The sequence below is a fragment of the Macrobrachium nipponense genome, chromosome 36 (assembly GCF_015104395.2).
Source record: "Macrobrachium nipponense isolate FS-2020 chromosome 36, ASM1510439v2, whole genome shotgun sequence".
Lineage (NCBI taxonomy): Eukaryota > Metazoa > Arthropoda > Malacostraca > Decapoda > Palaemonidae > Macrobrachium > Macrobrachium nipponense.
Genome location: NC_087220.1, coordinates 61,152,665 through 61,171,815, shown reverse-complemented (window position 1 = coordinate 61,171,815; position 19,151 = coordinate 61,152,665). Strand labels below are relative to the sequence as shown.

General features: G+C 35.1%; 1 protein-coding gene across 1 annotated transcript in view; it reads left to right on the top strand.

Moving 5' to 3' along the window:
- Positions 1 to 18,244, top strand: part of LOC135203750 (amphiphysin-like) — a 125,532-nt gene extending 107,288 nt beyond the window's left edge. Inside the window, 5 exon segments of the mRNA XM_064233690.1 lie at positions 3,461 to 3,733; positions 5,463 to 5,611; positions 12,612 to 12,704; positions 14,826 to 14,998; positions 15,646 to 18,244. Coding sequence (XP_064089760.1) covers positions 3,461 to 3,733; positions 5,463 to 5,611; positions 12,612 to 12,704; positions 14,826 to 14,998; positions 15,646 to 15,726 — 769 coding nt within the window. The 3' untranslated portion in view covers positions 15,727 to 18,244.
- Positions 18,245 to 19,151: the final 907 nt, after the last annotated feature.

The following is a 19,151-nucleotide window of genomic DNA, read 5'->3' as shown; positions in this document are numbered from 1 at the left end:
TGATTTCCAACTGGCCAGGAACTTAATTTTTTTCTTAAGATTTATGCCATGGAGGTTTCATCTCTTCAGTTAGTGGTTTACAAATGCTGGAAAAATTGCTGATGAATTGTCTCCTGTGATTATACTGTATTTAATCAAATTCATATTCTTATTAAAAAGCTGATGAAATATGTTTACCTCGTCAAAGTTAGTCAATGGCCTTTGTGAAAATGAGGGCCATTATCATGGTTGTTTATCAAAGGGTACTTTTAGAAAGATCATTGTGTCCTCCTTCCAAGGGAATTTTTACCCGTGACAATGTTCTTGCCATTTGTTTAATAGGGATGGATAGTTTGTCCAAATCATGATTGATAATAGAATATAAAGGCAAGATGAAGTATCTACAGGAGATTTAGGGGCAATCATAGCTCTTCTTTTTTATATTTTTCTATTTTTAATTGCAGTTTTCAGTTATTAATTATGTGGACATGATTCAGTTAGTGTATTTATTTCTTAGCATTTCAGTCACCGCATTTTATTTTGATTGCGAGAGAATATGAATCTCATATCAAGCCTAGAGATGCTGTTATGTTGTGTTGTTTTGAGGTCTTAGGATGGAGACTCAGGGTGAGCCTTAATGCAAATAAATCGTCTTCTATAGTTGGGCTTTGGTCATCATTGCTGTGCTGGTGAGGCATTTGTATTGCTGAAATACTTTGGTGGGTCATTTGACGGTGATTTTGTTTTTGGCTTATCAGTGCTGTCTTTTCTTCTTTATTTGACATTGTAAGAGAGTAGCATGGGAATTTTGCAGTTTGAAGACCCACCATATATGTACTAGTAGTTAAATAGAATGTAACTTGAGAGCAAGAAATTCTAGAGAAGTTACCTAGATTTAGATAATCAGCGTGTGGTGGTTGAGGGTGGATAACGTGAGAAAGAAAATTAGGCACATATTTTCCTCTCTCTTTAGTAAGTTCTTGATCTGATGATAGTATTGCATACCTTCTTGAATGCTTTCCAATTGATCTTATGCTTCAGATACTTGTTAAAAACTATGCTTCTGTGAGGGCTAATCCAGTATAATTATTTCTTCCTGTGTCACTTTGTCCAGTATGCAAAAAACCTCTCATTTTGGATTGATATAGAGAGGTAAAATGAAAAAACTTATGATGAAGGTTTTTTCTCATTTGAGCATTTTACGTGCATGTGTCAGCTGCCTGGTATTGACTGTATAGTGCAGTTAAAGAACTTGATGATTCATACCACAATTCATAGTTGTAACTATTTAAATCATAGTCATTTATTGATATTTTAGTCTGGAATGATATTTCTTAAATATATTGCACAAAAAATAGACAAGAAAAGTTATGTGTCAAGGGAAAAGTAGACTTTTGAGTTTCTTGTAGTAGACTGGTACTGAATTGTATTTGTTAGTCTTGATACCTACCATCCAACATGTGTCAAACAAGACCCAAAAAGTATTGGAAGTATAATTTCCTTAAATGATTCTCCTTTCATCCGTTATGGCAAGAGGAAATGGGATGTGTCATCTAAAATTTCTCTCGTTCAGTCATTGGAATGCATTTTCCCCTATAACTTTTGCAGCAGCATGCATCACGTTGCCACACGTTGACTCGAAAATAGTTATGTTTTTTATTTGATCCTCACTAAATTGCATGATATATTTTTCTGTGATTTTTTCAGAGTCTGCCCTCTGTGCACCCACTTGAGATTCCGCTACTCTCCCGTTTACCTAATATTCTAATCAGCTGTGAAACCAGATTTCCTCTCTCCCTTTTTTATTTTCAGCCCAACAGAAATTATGTAGTTTTCTTTCACATATATACCATCAAGACTTTCTTGAATACAGATTTACATTACAGTTCATTCTTGCAACATTGGTATGTTGATTACAGCTCCACAATATATAGTAGTCACTGATTACAGCATCACAGTACTTAGGTATAAGTAGCAGTTTCTAAATACATAGGAACAGTTTTCAGGGTTTGCCCAATAATTTTAAGGATATGACTGAACCATTTTTATGTATACTACCTCTTACTTAATACAAAATAACTAGCTTTTGAGTTATTGTGTGAGGGAAAATTCAGTGGTTAGGTTTTGTGTTGTTTAGACTGGCCTTGTGACATAAACTTGCTTTGAGGTCTCCTGCCGGATTTATTTAATTATGAATTTCCACCAGTATGATTATCAGATGGAGCCTCTTCTGAAATAATGTGCATTTAATAAGCACATATTTGATTTTTGAAAGTACATATGTACATAATTGTTACAAAGAAAAGTATTTATATGTACAGTACAGTATTTGCTGTAGGTACATTCTTAGAGTTGGTAGCAGCCAAAAGGAAGAAGGTGCTGCATTGTGTGTTTTGACATCATGTAAATAATATTATGTGTCGGCATATATGTGAGCGAAGAATGTACTTTTAGTGTCGCAAAGATGTGTATGGAACTGTATAGTAGAGGCTTGTGCTGTATATAGTTCCATGGGATTTTATACAATTTGTGTAAATATTCAAAGACACTAAAATTCACTAACGCATTTTCATGTGTGAAAAAATCTGGACAGGGAAAAGTATCCCTCATGGGAAAGCTAACAATTCATAATATTTCACAAGCTGCAGAGGGTTTAGTCAAGTGAATACAGCGTCAGGTTCCATGGAAGGTATTCATTTTAGATTTTATACAACGAGGTCGTAGAGTTCTCTTTGGCATGAGATTGTTTGACACATTGATCTAAAACAGGTTAAAATGCTCCTTGCTGATGTTTTTCGTAAACTTTGGAATCAGATGGGTAACTTTGTTTGTTGTCAGATTATACATTTATTTTCAGTTTTTAGTTCTTCATGAAAATCTCCATTCCTCTTTGAGGCAGCCTCAGAACCCCAATAGGGTAGGGAGACTGGTTCAGCAGTTAGAGACTTTATTACACTGATGTCATAAAGATTGTCCTCATGTACATTGTTGTTTTAATTAGCTAAAAATGTAAAGGACAAAGAATATATACTTTTGGAGTTGAATGAAAGATCTCTCTTAGTAATTTTACTGAGTATAAGTCTGGCTTTATCTTGAATATAGGGAAATAGGTCTTGAAAACCATAGAATAGAATTAAACATACACAGAACCTACACATAGTTGGCATCTCTATTAGTACTTGAATACAACTAAGAAATATCACAGTAGGTCTCTTTCTTTTAGAGTAGGTTACAAATAGTAGTTTTAAATATTTTAGGACTGATTAGATTCCTGCAACATATTTCAGAGATAACCACCCTTCAATACCTTTGAACCTTTTCCTATTAAAAAGAAAAGTCTTCCTACCTAACCTGTGTATCATCTAATGTGAAACTTTGTGTTGTCTTTGTATCTTTAAGAATTGACCTCACCCAATTGTGTTAGTCATATCATCTTACGGAACTCTGACGTAGTTTGCATGTTATTGACGATGGCCCACAGGTGGTACGATGGCGGGGCAGGAGATGAGGGAGAAAACTCCTTCCAGTTGAACGAGGGGAACGATGCAGTGCTCGAAATATCCGCTATGGAGAATTCTTCTTCCTCCGCTCCCATGGAGACGGAGCAGTCATATAAATCTATCCCAGATAATGACCATGCTCCGACCCCTCCTTCGAGTCCGCTCCCTATCGAAAGCCTTGCCAACAACGGTGCTGACTCTGCCCTGAATCCTACTCCTCCTCCTACTCACAACTCTCAGGCTGATGAGGACAAGTAATTCTGATCCTGATTTCATTTATTCAATGTTAAAATATCATTTGCAAATATGGTCTAGGATACTCCTTCACTTGTTTTATGCGGGACTTCTTGTATCAGGTCTTCATGGGATAGTCTAGGGCGCTTCGTAGGAATGTTCGACTTTGGCTTAGGGTTCTCCTAACTTGGTAGACTTTCAGAATATACTATTTTATAAATTGGGGTAAATGAGTCTCCTTTATTATTATTAAAAGTTTGAATAAAATAGCAATGTTATGTACAGTATTTTTATATACTGCAGTACATACTCATTTGTCCATTACCAATCAATAAATGATATGAACTCCTTGTGTACATATTTATTAATGCAAAAAGAAAGTTGGTAGTAATTTAAAGTTCCATAGAAAGCAACACAGCTTCTTTGTTTCCTATTAAGGGCCATTGTTATTTTCAGAATACTTGTTGTATTGAAAAGTGCTTTTGCAGATTTGAATAACATTAGGAGAAAACAAAGTATTGGTTTTCATCATTCATCTGAATAAATGTTAGTTTCCACATATTTCTAATACATGTAGCTTTCATCAACTTTCAAGTAAGCACAGCATAAAACATTGAGAACCTCCACATTTTGTTATTACTGTAGTACCCTTGGATTAACAGGGCATCTGTGGTAGAATAGCCAGCTTTTATTGTAGTTATGGTGGAGTCTGGGACTTCCTCTGTTGCTTTTGTGGATCACTTGTGTAAGTCCTTAACCATTACCTGAAGAGGCCCATTTCACTGACCATTGGAGATGGTTTTTATTAACCGTTATTGTTACCATTATAATTGTTATTTATACTAATGTTCACCCTATGTCAACTATGGAAAATCTAATGTAGAATCTGTAGTGTATGTAGGATTTATATTTGATACTAATGTAACATTTTAGACATATCTGGTTATCTTTTATAAGGCAGGGGAACTTTTAGGTACAATGTATTATGTCATGGTGTGTAGTATTACGTATACTGATCAGTTAAGCTGTAGTTAAGTTGTCATGTATCAACCTTGTATAAAGTTGTCCTGATGCTTCGTGCACTACATAACATTTTAGTAGATAACATCAGCTATACAGGGCAGCGTATTAGTTCATTGCTGAATAGAATTCTCTTCATAATCCAGACCCCTTTTTCAATTACTGAAGCTGCACAGAGGTGGTGGGTATCCTGTATTCTCTCCTTAGTACCATCTTATAGCTGTTAGTTTGAATAGCTGTTCATTTTACTTCTTTAGCACTTCAATTTACTATCATTTATTGTAATACTGAAACCATGTACGTAGTAAGAACTTCAATTAGCAATTTAACATCAGAGAACACTGGAATTTTCATGATGCAAAAGAATTGTGCACTTACCTTGTTCTGTGTATAAAAAATGGAATTGCCTTGAATCTTCATACCTTAATCATGGGATCTCTTTTCTAATGCGAAGTTATGCTTACAAAATCTGTAATATGCTTACAAAATCTGTAAAGGAACAATGCTTTTGGGATTGTCATCTCTTTTGGTTTTTTCTCCTTGGTGTGAGATCTCTTTCAAGTGCATAGGCTATGCCTAAAGATTTATTGAAAGCTTTTTAAGTCCATAGTGCAGGACTTTATTGTAGTTAAGGTTCAAAGCAAACAAAATAGCATAGACTCATCTCTGTAATATAGTAAAATAATCTCTGATATAAAAGGTAATTTTACGAATGTTTATCTCCTGTAGACGTCCAACAATCTCTGGTCCCATGACTCACAAGAAGGAAGAAATTGGACGTCCATACGAGGAGATTGAGTTTGAAGACAAGAAGGTTAATGGGACCCTCTCCTCCGCTCGGTCCAACGGAGAAGTCATAGGCACTAAAGTTCCCCCTGGTAAGTTTCGATCAGTTTTAACTTCTGTGTAGTTTAGAAAATAAATACTTGAGTCAGTGTTTCTTCTCCCCCAGTGAGATGCATTGTGCTTTTGAGGAATGGATAGTTTGCACTACTTTTAACAGATTGGATAAACATTTTCTGTCAGATTATAACCAAGAGAAATTTCTGCATGGCATTCCATCCAGCAATGTAAGAAAATATTGGGGAAATTGCTGGGTAAACAATGTAACCGTAGATATTTAAAAATAAATTTGATTTTCATGATCTAAATGGAAACTATTTAAGTGACACTCGTTGTCATAAGGTAGGAAATGGTAATTTCCTTGTACAGCTTTAGTGAACAATTTAGAACTTTTTTCTTTCTGAAGAACAAATATATGAGCCTTTCATATGGAAAGTTGAGATTTCAACTTTAGTAATGTAAGTCAGTATATCACCTTCATGTAAAAGAGTTGCTTATGACAAGTAATTACAGTTTCTCAAAATGATATTCAAAAGGCTATAGCATTGTATTCTGAAAGCACAGTGTATCCAGGATACAAAATGTGATGATTTTGACAGCAACATTATTGCAAGATTTTAATAACTGGCTATTCACTTCTCAGAAAGCCACATGACAAGTACAGTACACTGTTTTTCCCCAGAGAAAATGTATGTTTTAACACTAAATACTATATACTACTATCAACACTTGTCAGCATTAACTTATTCTGGTTGTTATGAAATTGTGTACTGAATGTTTTATCTTATTTTCCTTTAAGGTCCATTAACTGGTTCATTTGTAGCCGTTTTTCAATTTTGATTTCTCAAGTCTTCAGTTTATGCTAAGAACTGACATCTTAATGTTTAAGCTACACTGAGTCTAGTAGCGATAACTTGTTGACTAACTGTGTGTATTTTTGTCTTGTTATTCTAGACAGTAGTTAGGGATGTAGCACACTGGAGCAGTGCAGTCAGAAGTCATCCGCTTTTAGATGTTTTTTCTCCCCAGACAGTAATTATTCTTTGCAATGGTCTAATGATTGTTACTCAACTAATAAGTACGTAGTTTTGTCACATATTGGAAATATAAGCAGATTTTTTGTTCATAGGGATTTGGTTAAGCTTCTGTGGCATTTCATTGTGATCTGTTGATCATTGCCATGATGTTTTACATTTGATGAAGACGAGATGCTACGGGGATTTTTTTAAAATTAGCTTTGAGATTGACATGAAAAATAACATTATGTCAAGGATATCAGCCCTGTTAAACAAATTAAATTTGATACGTACTCTCTTCTACAATTGTTTAGTAAAAGGGAACAAACATCTTTGTTGGGTGATTATCAAAGTATTTTTATTTAGTATCTGTGAGGCCCCAATTTTGTATTTTAGAGTAACATGTAATCTCTGTCGGAAGTCAAATCACATTTGGTAATTGTATATTGTGTTTTGTCTTTGAGATATCTTCCATAAATTTATGTTCATTCATTTTGAAAAATGTTATACCACCTAGAAGTAAGCAAGATTTGACTTCTGGAATGCCCAGTAGAATATGCACTTTTTAAAAGTTTACTTATACGTATTAATATATTAGTTTCTCATGTGTAGAATGCTATTTAGGTTGTGTAATGTGTGAGTTAGTCTTTAATCCTTGCTATGGTAGGTAATCCTTGCTATGGTAGGCAATTGACTTTCAGGGCAGAACTAACTCCATGGTAGGGGGAAGAAGTAGAGATGACGTCTTTTGAATGGGTTCGAAAGTTGTCTTTTTGATGTTACTACTTGCTACTGCAGTAGTTGCAAAAGTAAGTGGTTTGTGAAGTTGTCAGCAGCGATGACTGTAGAGCAGGATTTTTACTCTGAGACTTATAGGTTCTACTTTGGGATTGAAGGACATACGTACTCTTGAGGAAAAAAAATAGGGCTGGTTTAAATTTGAAAATGTTCGGATGAGAAGATTGATGGGTCATCCTGTTATGCTAGTGTGAGTTTGGTTGGTCATTTTTGGTGTATTATCTGGGCTGTCGAGATCTGAATGCTTCTGTTATTGTGCTGTTTACCTGAGAATAATGTCATGGGGTACAAAAGCAGGTTTTGATGTGATGTGTCAGTCATAAAATTTAGGTCTGTTCACCAATACTTGCTCTTAAGCAGGATTTGCAAAGGTAAAGGAATTAATACAGTCCCACATTTTGCCATCATTTCCAAGGAGGAGGATACATTCTGGTACGGTAATCCACCTTCGAGTGCTACTCTCTCTCTCACTCTCTCTCTTTCTCTCTCAAATGCATTCACTGCTTCCAAAGTTCCATGGCTCTGCATTGCAGTTCAGTAGATCTTTGCATGATCACGGCTGGTGAACCATCTTTGCTTGGCATCTGTCTTTACAGAATTGACTGCTTTCCCTTATTAGAAGCTTATGCTCTTGGTGAATGATGTTTGGGGGCGCACCTTCCTTTCGTCTCACATATACCTTACCTTCAGTTGATTAGGAGAGTGAAGTACTTCAGGTTTACTAAATTCTCTATCTGCCATTAATTTAGGGGTAAATTAACTTGTATAACCTGGATATCAAGGTGTTTTATCTTTTGGATTTAACTTTGATTTGGAAAAGGGGCACTGAGTGTAGGTACATAGCTTTTATCTGCCTAAGCCCTTATGCTTAGTTATTTGACAAAGTTCATTAAGGTTAATTACAAAACTTAGATCTTTGTGTTTCTGGGAAAGTTGAGAGGTAAGTGCTCTTGGTCTTAAGCTGAAAAAAATATCTTTATAGCTGTCGGTCTTCACTTACCATTTTATAAATATGACTGAGGATACTTATTTTTGTTTTGCTCAATTCTATGAAGTAAAGGGTCATAATTTTCTCCTGTACAGTAATTTGTGTTCGTATAAGTTTGCCTTTTTTGGATAACCACTCCATACCTAAGTGGTATACAGTGTATAGTATGTATTGCATTTTTGAGTGACATTATACTTGCTGATTTTGAATAACTTCCAGTTTGAGTACTTGATTTTGTTTTAGGCATAAGTGTAAAATTAGGTTGGAATTTGGCGCCTATTTTGGCAAACAGACTTCAAGAGTGATTATGTATAGATAATGTTTATCCTGGATTTACATACATTGCACCTCAATGAGTTGTGTCTCTAATCTGTGGGTTGCAAATGACAGCTCAGGCTGTCTAGACTTTGTAATATTATTTGTACAGGTGTTTATCTGCTCAGAATATAGTATGAGGTACTCATTGATTCTCAGTTTCTACTGTGCTCTGTGAAAGAAAAGTATTTCTAAGAAAAGTAGCAAGTTTGTGGGAACTGTTGTTATCTGTAAAGTAATGCTTAGTGGGGATAAGTAGTTCTTATTTATTGATGGTCCACTCTGATGGGTAATTTTGATACTGTACAGTAGAAGGTCAATCCTTGGTCATATTTATTTTTTGGTAAGGTTGTCTGTCATAATATTGCGACTACCAATTGGTATCATAGGTTTAAACACGTGCATGTTTTCCTAGAGTCTTGAGAATGTTAATATGGATAAGATGCTAAAATAAAAGTCCAGTACTGTGGTTGTAAGAATATGCAGTTTACCTCGAGGTAAGATAATGTAATTGATATTCTTGTTCATAAGCTGATTATTTTTACCATCTTTAATATACTGGATTTGCATAACACTAAAAATGTTTATATGAAAATTGGCTTATTGTATATATTTTAAATTCCTTTTTGTATACTCTAGCTCAGATATATTCGTACATAATTTTATACCTGTATTCCAGTTACGGTATTTAGATGATATAAATAATCAGTCATTATTATTTTACTTTCCTGTACAGCCTCTCTCTTTCTTTTGGTTCTGTTGGTCAAATTGCCATCTTGAAATATTTTGATGTCGCACTGTATTGGGGATGGTGATTTCATGTATATAATTCTGTAGTATTTTTCTATTCAGTTGGGATGGCAGTCAGAACTGGCAATGTTATGTGTCATTTCAGTTTTTCCACCTCATATTTTGTTTCTCTTCATTTTGTGGGTCTGTCAAAGTGTATTTTTGGTTTGTTGTAGTCTCACATTGCAATAATGGAGTTGGAGAATTTCTTGACTTTAACTCATATGCTGCAACACTTATCTCTTAAGTATTTGATACTATTAAGCAAGTAGGTGGTAGGTATTAAGAAAGCATGAGAAAACTGTATTGGGTTAATGATATCTACTTATGTTTATGTAGTAGGTAGTCTCTGCCAGCCTGCAGAAATAGGGAATGTTTTGAATAGTGTAATAATCGGTTTTTCTTTCCGGTTTATTAGGTACTTGTCTCTTCGCTGTTTAATACCAGCGTACCTTTTAAAGTTTTTAGCATCTATTGTTGCCTGATGAACATAGAAAAATGGTCATACAGTAGTGATTAAGGATTGAAGAATGTTTTATGGTTAACATCTTCTGACAGTCCGAGTGTGCAAGATTATAAATATATTTACTAACGTGCTTGCTGTGATAACCACTTATTTACTTTTGCAGCTTGTTTAATTTTACTTATAATAAAGTTCATTTTAATCTATTTTTGGCCATGTATATAAATATATTAAATGTATAAAAACATTGTTTTTACTTATGAGAATGCCTATACGGGATACTGTAGTTGCAAAGTTATTCAGAAAATAGACGTTTTCAATACAATTATACGACAAGTCAAATATTTATGTATATTTTGTCAGTTGCTTTGAAATTCTTCAGAAAGTGTGTACGTACTTAGCCTTTTAGTCATGAACTTCCATTCTGGGTAACTCTGCTGCTACATGCATATTGGACTGATTATCTGCTTGACATGAATAAGATAGATAACAGTAGACTATTTTGATAAGAGAACCCTGTCATCTGCCATGACCAAAGGAGATATTTTGGTTAACTCCTATTCGTCAGTGTTTTCATTGTCTGCTGAATAAGGACAGTGGAGCATTAAATTTTATAAGATTACTTTTGAAGAGCATACACTCACTTGCATACAGCATCTTTATTTTTTTAATTATGTGAATGATTAACCCCATGACGTGGGTATTTCCATGCACTTTGCCATAAAGTACAAAATTATTTTGAATGGGTGCCAAGGATTTTATGCCCTGCGATGGAAGAATCGCCAGTTGGGTAACTGCTCAGATATTTTTTTTCTTTTTTGGCCATTTCCAGGGTCCATGACACAGTGGTCCACAGTTCAAAATGTTTGTAGGGCTTGAAAGATTTTCATTGGAATATGGGAATGGAGAAGCATAGATGTACTTTCTGAGTCATGAGCAGCCTTAGCCTTGCTCCCCCAGACCACTAGTGGGTGGAGACTGAACCAGAATGTTGATTTATATTTGGGTCTGTTTGGTCTCTAGGAAATTGGGGACAGGTCAGTGACTAGACCTGTGCTTCTGCTACTCCTCGGGAAACTTTCGAATTTTATTTAAGCACGAAATGTTCCTCTGTTTAGAAGATAAATTTATGAACAAAAATAAAAAAAAAAGCTTCTCCTAAATAATCCCCACAATCCTGATAATTATGAGCATAAACCTTGCTGTATTCATTAAGAGTATGCTCTTACTGTACTTTTGATTTCCATAGTTTTGGCACCACGACGGACCAAACTGGTTAAAATTTAAGTGCAACATTTATGACAAGCAGCTAGTCAGCAATTTAACCAAAATGCTTCTAAACATTTATTAAGAGATTATATCATGCATTTTGTTTGCATTTTAATTTTTTACACTGGTTATCCATTCTATCACTCAATTATATAGAGACCACTAACAAAATAAAAGCTTTATTTTTATTAGAAAGCTCATGAGCAGAACAAGAAGTTTTTCCTTTTTGCCTCATTTATTGTAGTTTTCGTAGCCGTCACTTTTTCTTTTTGTTTTGCTTTTGTAAGTAATATCCCCCATTCATGCATAAGACCAATTGTTCCATTGTGTGTTTTAACTGTGTTGCTTAGGACACATTTTACAATACTCCAGTCATGGGAAGTGTCACTTTAAGGAAAGTAGTATGTACCTTTTTTCAATCAACTCCAGAACTTGAAGTCACTCTGCTGCTCATTGATTCCCAAAGTAAAGAAAATAAGTGATTGCTGTACACATTATTCAGAATTCACATATTCATAGATCAAGTTAAAAATGAAGAGACTTCAAGAAAGGAAATTAGTAGTCTCTGATAATCAGGTAGTTTTAGGAGCAACTTAAATATTACAGTTATTCTGAAAGTTGTGTTTATGCAGATATGTTAACTCTTAAACAACCTCACATCACAAGGTCAGTCAATAATTTAATGGCATGGCTTTGCGATTAAGGGTGACTTAGTAATGTAATACTTAATTTTGGAGTCAAGAAGTTATAGTTGTATTTATCTGGAATAAGATTTGTATATTGCAAATGCAGATAGAGATTTTCCATGTTTATGTATACAAATTTTAAACTTTCATTTTTTCATGTAAAAAGTTACATGGTGGTAGAGGGATTTCTGCATTTGCATTAGACCAGACTAGTCAAATAAAGTTTTTCAAAATAAATTCTGTAAGTTGTTGTGTCCAAAAGAGTTTTTGTATAAAGACTTGGTGTTGATAACTCGTAACTAACAAAAAACAAATGGTCCACTATAGAACTTTAGTCTTCTTTTTTTGTTGTGTACTTTATTGATAGAAACACTTGAATTCTATAAGAATAACCAAGGGGATCTGTAAATGCATGACCTTCACCAAGAGAAAAGAGAATTTAGTTGTGAATCTTTAGCCCTGAGTTAGTTGACATTGTCACTCTGAGGTTGAACTCTTGTGATGTTTCATGAGCTTTTAATGTCTTTAAATATGCAACTTAACATACTAATTAATGGTGGAATGTGCCAGGCATGGGGGTGAGTAGACAAGGACAAGGGAATGAGAGCCTTGAATCAAGCGAGGTTGCAAATGCTACTGGCAACCTTGAGCTTGTCGATTCTCCCCCTGGCGCCCAGGACCCTGGCACTATGGCACCCTCTGTCTCCCCAGCTGCTGAGTCAGCGCTCAGTAACGGTCCTTCCTTCACATCTCCTTTGGCTGATCTCGACAAAAAGGTGGAGGAGATTTATGACATCCCCGTGGGTAAGTAACTGCAAGGAAACAACTGGGGCAAAACAGTCGTTGGCCAAAAAAGAAGTGGTGTTGATCGGATGGAACCACCAGTGTTTTTATGTTTTTGACCAGTTTTATACTAGTACTCCTTCAGTTTCTTTCTGTTGCTCACATTTGGTGGTAGTACCTACCAGACACTAGGAGCCAGATGAGGGTCACTGCTTGCTTTGTAGTTGAAGGTTGTTATTGTTGACATTCTGTTTGCTTCTATCTTAGACGATGACTGGTGCTTGGTAGGGTTGGGTATGACGTAGAGCTTTGGATTTACAGAAATGTTTCTCTGATTTGCTGTCATTAGTGGATAGATGTCTTTCATTAATTGTCTAGTTGCATCTATTAATGTGCAAGAGTGGTATGCCTTGGGATCCACGGCACTTTCTGTACTTGCTCGTAATGTATGTTTTCCTCAGATACTAATGTTAACAAGCAATAATGTTGAAGGCATGTCTAAAGATGAATGACTTTTGTTCAAGGACCATAGCCTGTTCCATTGTTTGTAATGTACTGTAGCTAATAGTGTTTGCCAGTAATTTTATTTTTAATTAATTTACTTTCATTTATGAAATTTTACTAAGATTTATGGTAGGACAAGATTCCCAGTAAAATAATACGTATTAATTCATGTCGGTAGTTATATCTCTCTCTCTTCACAAGAATGACTGTATTGCTAAGTTGGTTGTCATTGTTTCCGTTTTCTTTTGGAGTAACTGATATTTCTGAAATGTAACAGATCATTAACTGAGTCATGCATGAAAAGTATAGCTGATTAACTGTATACGTACTCCATCTTTGTTAGGGAAGATTGAAGAGAGTGGTACTGTACACTGTATAGCACAACAGTACTGTACTGCATTTTTGGAGTTAGTGAAATGAACAGTGTTTTAAATATACCATACTTTTTACTAGAAATATATTATTATGTTTCTGAGTACAGTATCAGAAATATGTTCATTTAGGATTCCTTATTATAACTATCCATACTTGTCTCTCTTAGAGACCTCAAATGCCAATTACTTATAGCAATTAAGATTTTCTTTATCTTTAGTTATTCTTCCTCACATCTCTGTTTATGACATTTAAAACTTATCTCTTTTAATTATTTCTGAAACAACATCATAACGTGCACAAATTAAACCATGTGTGTACTCTTTGTCGTCATCCATTTGTGAAAATGTTTTGCAGGAGTGTGATTTAGAAAGTTCTCTGGTTTGGGGAAAATTGTAATTTCAGTTTTAGATGCAGTAACTACTGAATGGATTACACTACAGCGCAGTCTTAAAATGTAGCATTAGTATACACTTGATACACTATTATGCAGTATTGAAAAGTGATTACGTTAAAACTCTTGTTTTTATCAAATTGATGTTACTTTTCCCTTGTAGTATTATGGACTGAAAGAGGGCTGGCTTTAATAAATGAATAACTTATATACACTAAGATTAATAAATAGAGTTACAGCATTGTTTTACTTACATGAATCCCACAAATGATCTTCAAATCAAAATCCATATAAAAAACTTACCCTATATTTTTATTAAATTATATATGGAATTTACACTTTTCTTCACTCAAAGAGAATAAACAAGTAGATTTTCTTTTCCCTTATATACTGAACATCCATAAAACTGACAAATTACAAGTTAAGTTTGATTCTATGCGTACACTGTAAACTTTTTCTCCACTGTCACTATAAACTTTCACAGACATAGTTAATTTCAAGCTGACATACTGTCTATGTACTTAGTTTCTCCTTTGAATATTTTGTAAAACTTACTTGTTGTTTTAAGTTTCCTCATAGATAACCCTTTGGCTGTTGTGTGTTTCATCTGAATGACTGCAGTACCTTTAAGGTCATCTACGCCAACGAACAAATTAATATTTTCTTGCCAGAATACTGTGTCAGTCACGTTTGGGATTTAGGTCGAACCTACGCTAATGTGTTCTTTTTACCTTTCGCAGTTTGGCATTTATCCCCCATATGCTTTCCCCTTTTCTAAATGTTTTGTAACAGCTTTACTTCACTTATGTTTCCCCCAGACAATATGTACTACTAATCTCCTCCTCCTTCATTGTCTGTAAATTTTATTTAAGATGGAGGAATACAGAATGGTACGTTGACAGGTGCGACCACAGAAGGACTCCCACAAGGTGTGCTATACCGTGTGCGTGCAACCTACAAGTACACACGTGAGGACGTGGATGAAATCAGCTTCGAAGTCGGCGACATCATACAGGTGGTCGAATATGATGATCCGGAAGAACAGGTTTGTCATCTTGATTTCAATTCATTTCTTTGTTTACTCTGGAAAAATACAATGAATTAGTATTCATTATTTTGAAGTGAGAAATACAAACAACATTAATCAAAGTTACAGGTATGCTTGAAACTTCAGCCAGGTAATACAGGAGAACAAGTGCTCGATAAAGGGCTCCTACTATACTGTAATACTATGTTATTGCTATGAATAGAGGCTTGTAACATGGCCATGAAAAATTATTTTTTTATTCATGAAAAATAAATAAAAAATTTATTTTTGTATTCATAATAATAGATTTCCCAATGGATAATGCAGCTACTCCCTTTAGATAATTCTGAACATAATGATTTTATACTTGTGTAAAGTCACAGCAAAACTTGTCGCTGGATAACTGATAATGCAGATCTCTTTGTCATATGCTATTTAAGTAAAGATTTCAGTATGTAGTCCCTAGGTCTGATTTAGTATAGTAATAGTAGTTGCATCTAAATATTACATATACTTGTTGAATGTGGAGTTTTCTAATTGCAAGATTTTGTCAAAAATATGCAACCACTTATGTTACTGCTACAGAAACTTGTACATTTAAATAATGTGATGGTTTTACAAATGGTAAAATTCTAACCTTGCTCTTTGGTGTCATCTCGCCACAGGAGGAGGGCTGGCTTTGCGGAATCAAAGAAGGCGGCGGCGAAAAAGGACTCTTCCCCGCCAACTTCACCCGGCCTCTCTAAGCTTCCCCTGTTCTCCCTCAAGTACTTATAGAAATACTTGGAGAAGTCCCAACATGCAGGATGGAATACAAAGCCAGATCATTGATTCATTACATAAAACCAAACAGTTGTTGCAAATCATTGCAAATTTCACAAGAGCATTGACGGCGGTTGTTTGTAATTCAAAGATTTTTTTATATATGAATATTTGAAGTCTAGTGATTACTTTTATGATTATTTAAACATTTGGATGTTGCTGTATGCTTTAGGAATGCTGTAAGCAAAACAATCGGCCATAGATCATGTATTACATGTGCTAATGTGCTAAGAGATACTTTGTCCACAATCATAGCAATAGAATGTTATTTTGGTACGATTTACACTCAAAAGATTTCTGACTGCAATATGCTAATCTTAGATCATTTGAATAAATTTTGCTCAGTTTTTCTTTTCTTAGACAGGTTAGATAGTTCTGAATGGAAACACATATTGCAGAGAAAAGCTCCATAATATAATCCCTTTGTTGTGAAAACCCATCATTATTGTGTTTTGGCCCTCCTCTTGTCTTTTGTAATTATTTTCTATCATTATTGAAAAGTAGTTCCCTTATTCTCATGTATCTAGGGATTTTTTTTTCTACTCTGAATTAAAGCAGCTATTTCTCTGAGAGAAGAGGTATCGTATATGACTATATTTATTGATTTGTGTAGATAAGGTATTGTTGTGTTTGTGAATGTTTATTTGATCTGGTTCCTCATACTTTGTCACGTAAATGCAAGGAAGTTTTAGGATTTGATCCAGTACTAAGGGCATATTTGAATGGCTAGGTACCATTTGGAGTTGGCTTGCGCAAATTCTTTCAGTAGCCAGATTAACCTTCATAAGATTACTCGACCGCAGACTTCGTCGTAGTGATACACTTTCAGATATCTTGCTGCAGTCAGGTTAACTCATGTGATGAGTCCTTTTCCATGGCATGAAAAGGAAATGGTCAACCTTTGCCTGAGAGAAAAATACATCCATTTTAGAATGTTTTTCATGAAATGGACCGAAGTTAGGCTCCTTGTCTTAAGGAAATTGACTTGTGAAGGTTTACAGTCATTTTCATTTTGATGTAGGATTTTCAAGAATCTTGAACAATTTTAACCATTTTTTTTTATTCCTACTCTCCACAAGTACTACTTGTATGCATGTTGTAATGAAATTCTTCCCATTTTAGGAATTATATAACAATGTTTTTACTAGTCTTCCCCAACCCCCTCTTGACCTTTCTTCCCTACTGTAGGTTCAAGACAAATTAAGGGTAGTAATCTGAAATCTCTCTCTTCCTGTATGCTTGGCTGTAACGTCGGATCATAACAAAAAAAGATGTGTGTAAATAATCACAGTGATAAAAGCCTGTGTATATAGTTCTCAATTGTAAATAACAGTGAAATGTAAAGACGGAATCTCTTTGGAGTTACGTACATGTATATAATAAGGTTCTGTACTAAAGATCTGAATATATATTTAGAATTTGTTTAAGTCTAGAGGCTGCTAACCATCGCGATTCACACTTTTTGCTCTGTACCAAGTTAGCTGTCTGACGACGAACTATCATTTGTGGGAAAAAAAAAATCGTTCCTTAGTTGGACGTTGTGCCATGAATCCCTTTTGAGGTACTTAATTAGTTATACTAATATATGTGAGAGTATGTAGTACATGTGTTATACCTAATTATGTTATTGCTCATCATACCCTTTTATTAAATATGTATGCTTTGTTTAACCCTCTTGTACTCTTCCCCCACATTCATTTCCCCTATTGATGCTTGTTGTTGTACATGAAACAAAACCGTAATGCAAAAACAAGGTGCCTTTTTTTACCTAAAGCAGAGAGCGTGCCTTAACGTCATTGGTCAATAGATGGGAATACTCTGTTATTCCCCCCAAAAAAAAGCTTTGCCCATCAAAAGGTTTTGAAAACGAGGTTTATGTTTTATTACACTTGAAGATATTGTAAAACTATTCAGTTAGAAAGGTGTTTATAAAAATCGATTGTGTACATCTAAGCTTTGTTGATGTATCCATATTCACTAGGGTGCCACATACTGTATATTATAGAGATTTCTGAATTGACACTTGATACAACAAGTTTGCTTTATTTGAGCAAGTGGTATCCAGCATGTGTAACCTGTGTATTTACAATGTGCCTTGATTTGAGAAAAACAAAACCAACCAACTTTATAGAATAAAATGCAACATTGTCTTGTACGTGTCAGTTTCTAGGTTATCTTGGATTATTAAAAGCAGACGTAGGCATTTAACCAGTAATTTTTTTTCTTTTTTAAGGCAATACCGAAGTCCAGCTGCTGTTTAAAGTGAGCTTGGGACCATGTCAAGCAGAGACCTGCAGGTCTCATTTTAAAAACTTTCCTTGCTTATATTTCTCATGTTCCCAGACTGCTGGGGACTTGAAAATAAGCAGGAACCATAATAGTATGATTAATTGTACTGTATTAACATCAAAGCTAATAATAAACAGATCCTGAGGTGATCAACGTTGTTTTTATTAACCTCTCAAGGAGAAGGTCGTCATTCACATTGACGGGAGTCTGCCTCCTGTCTGATCATGTATGCTGCTTGGAATCCTATATATTTGGTACAGGCCTTCTTCAGTAGGCCTATCTGTCTTGACTTTGGGTCTTACTGCTTCCTCCATATTTACTATTTGTTCATATACGGAACAAACCTTCGGTCTTAACATTAGGATTTACTAGCGCCAAGCTGGAAACCGGTAGAATTAAAATTACACTTATGAGATCCAGGGACTATTGGCATCTATACCAGGTCACAGGGCATGTATACCCAGAATGCCCACGGCTACCTGTGACCCACCAGTTATTTTCCTACCGCCTTTAAGATAAGACGTGTTACTGTCTATCTGATTTAAAGCCGGTTTTTCAGTTTGCCCTTTTTATCCATTTCTTTTTTTTTCATTTCTTATTACCTTTTCTTCTCCGAGTGTGCTCAGTGTGAGTGAAGAGTGTATAACTGGTATGATGGAGAATTTTGCCTCAACATCGGGATCGTCTGCCATTTCGAAAAGGAGACAAAGGAAATGCCCAGGAGTCAGATTTCTAACTTCGGTGTCAAGGGATCCTCATCCAACGTGTAGTAGGTGCAGGGAAAACGTATGTACGATTACTAATCCATGTTCTGTTTGTCGCGGTTGGTCGGTGGAACAGTGGAAAAAGTTCTATGAGAAAAGCCAATACAAAAGGAAGGTGGTGATGCCATCTTTGGATGACCAAACCTTACCAGCTTCATTTGTATCGGCAATAAACCAGGCTGCTCCATATGTTTCTCCACCTGCTTTTGATTTGTCCCATACCCCTTCGGTTTCTCCTAGTGGTTCAGTATCGGAAACGTCAGGAGGGGCCTTGGGTAATTTTATGAATAATATGT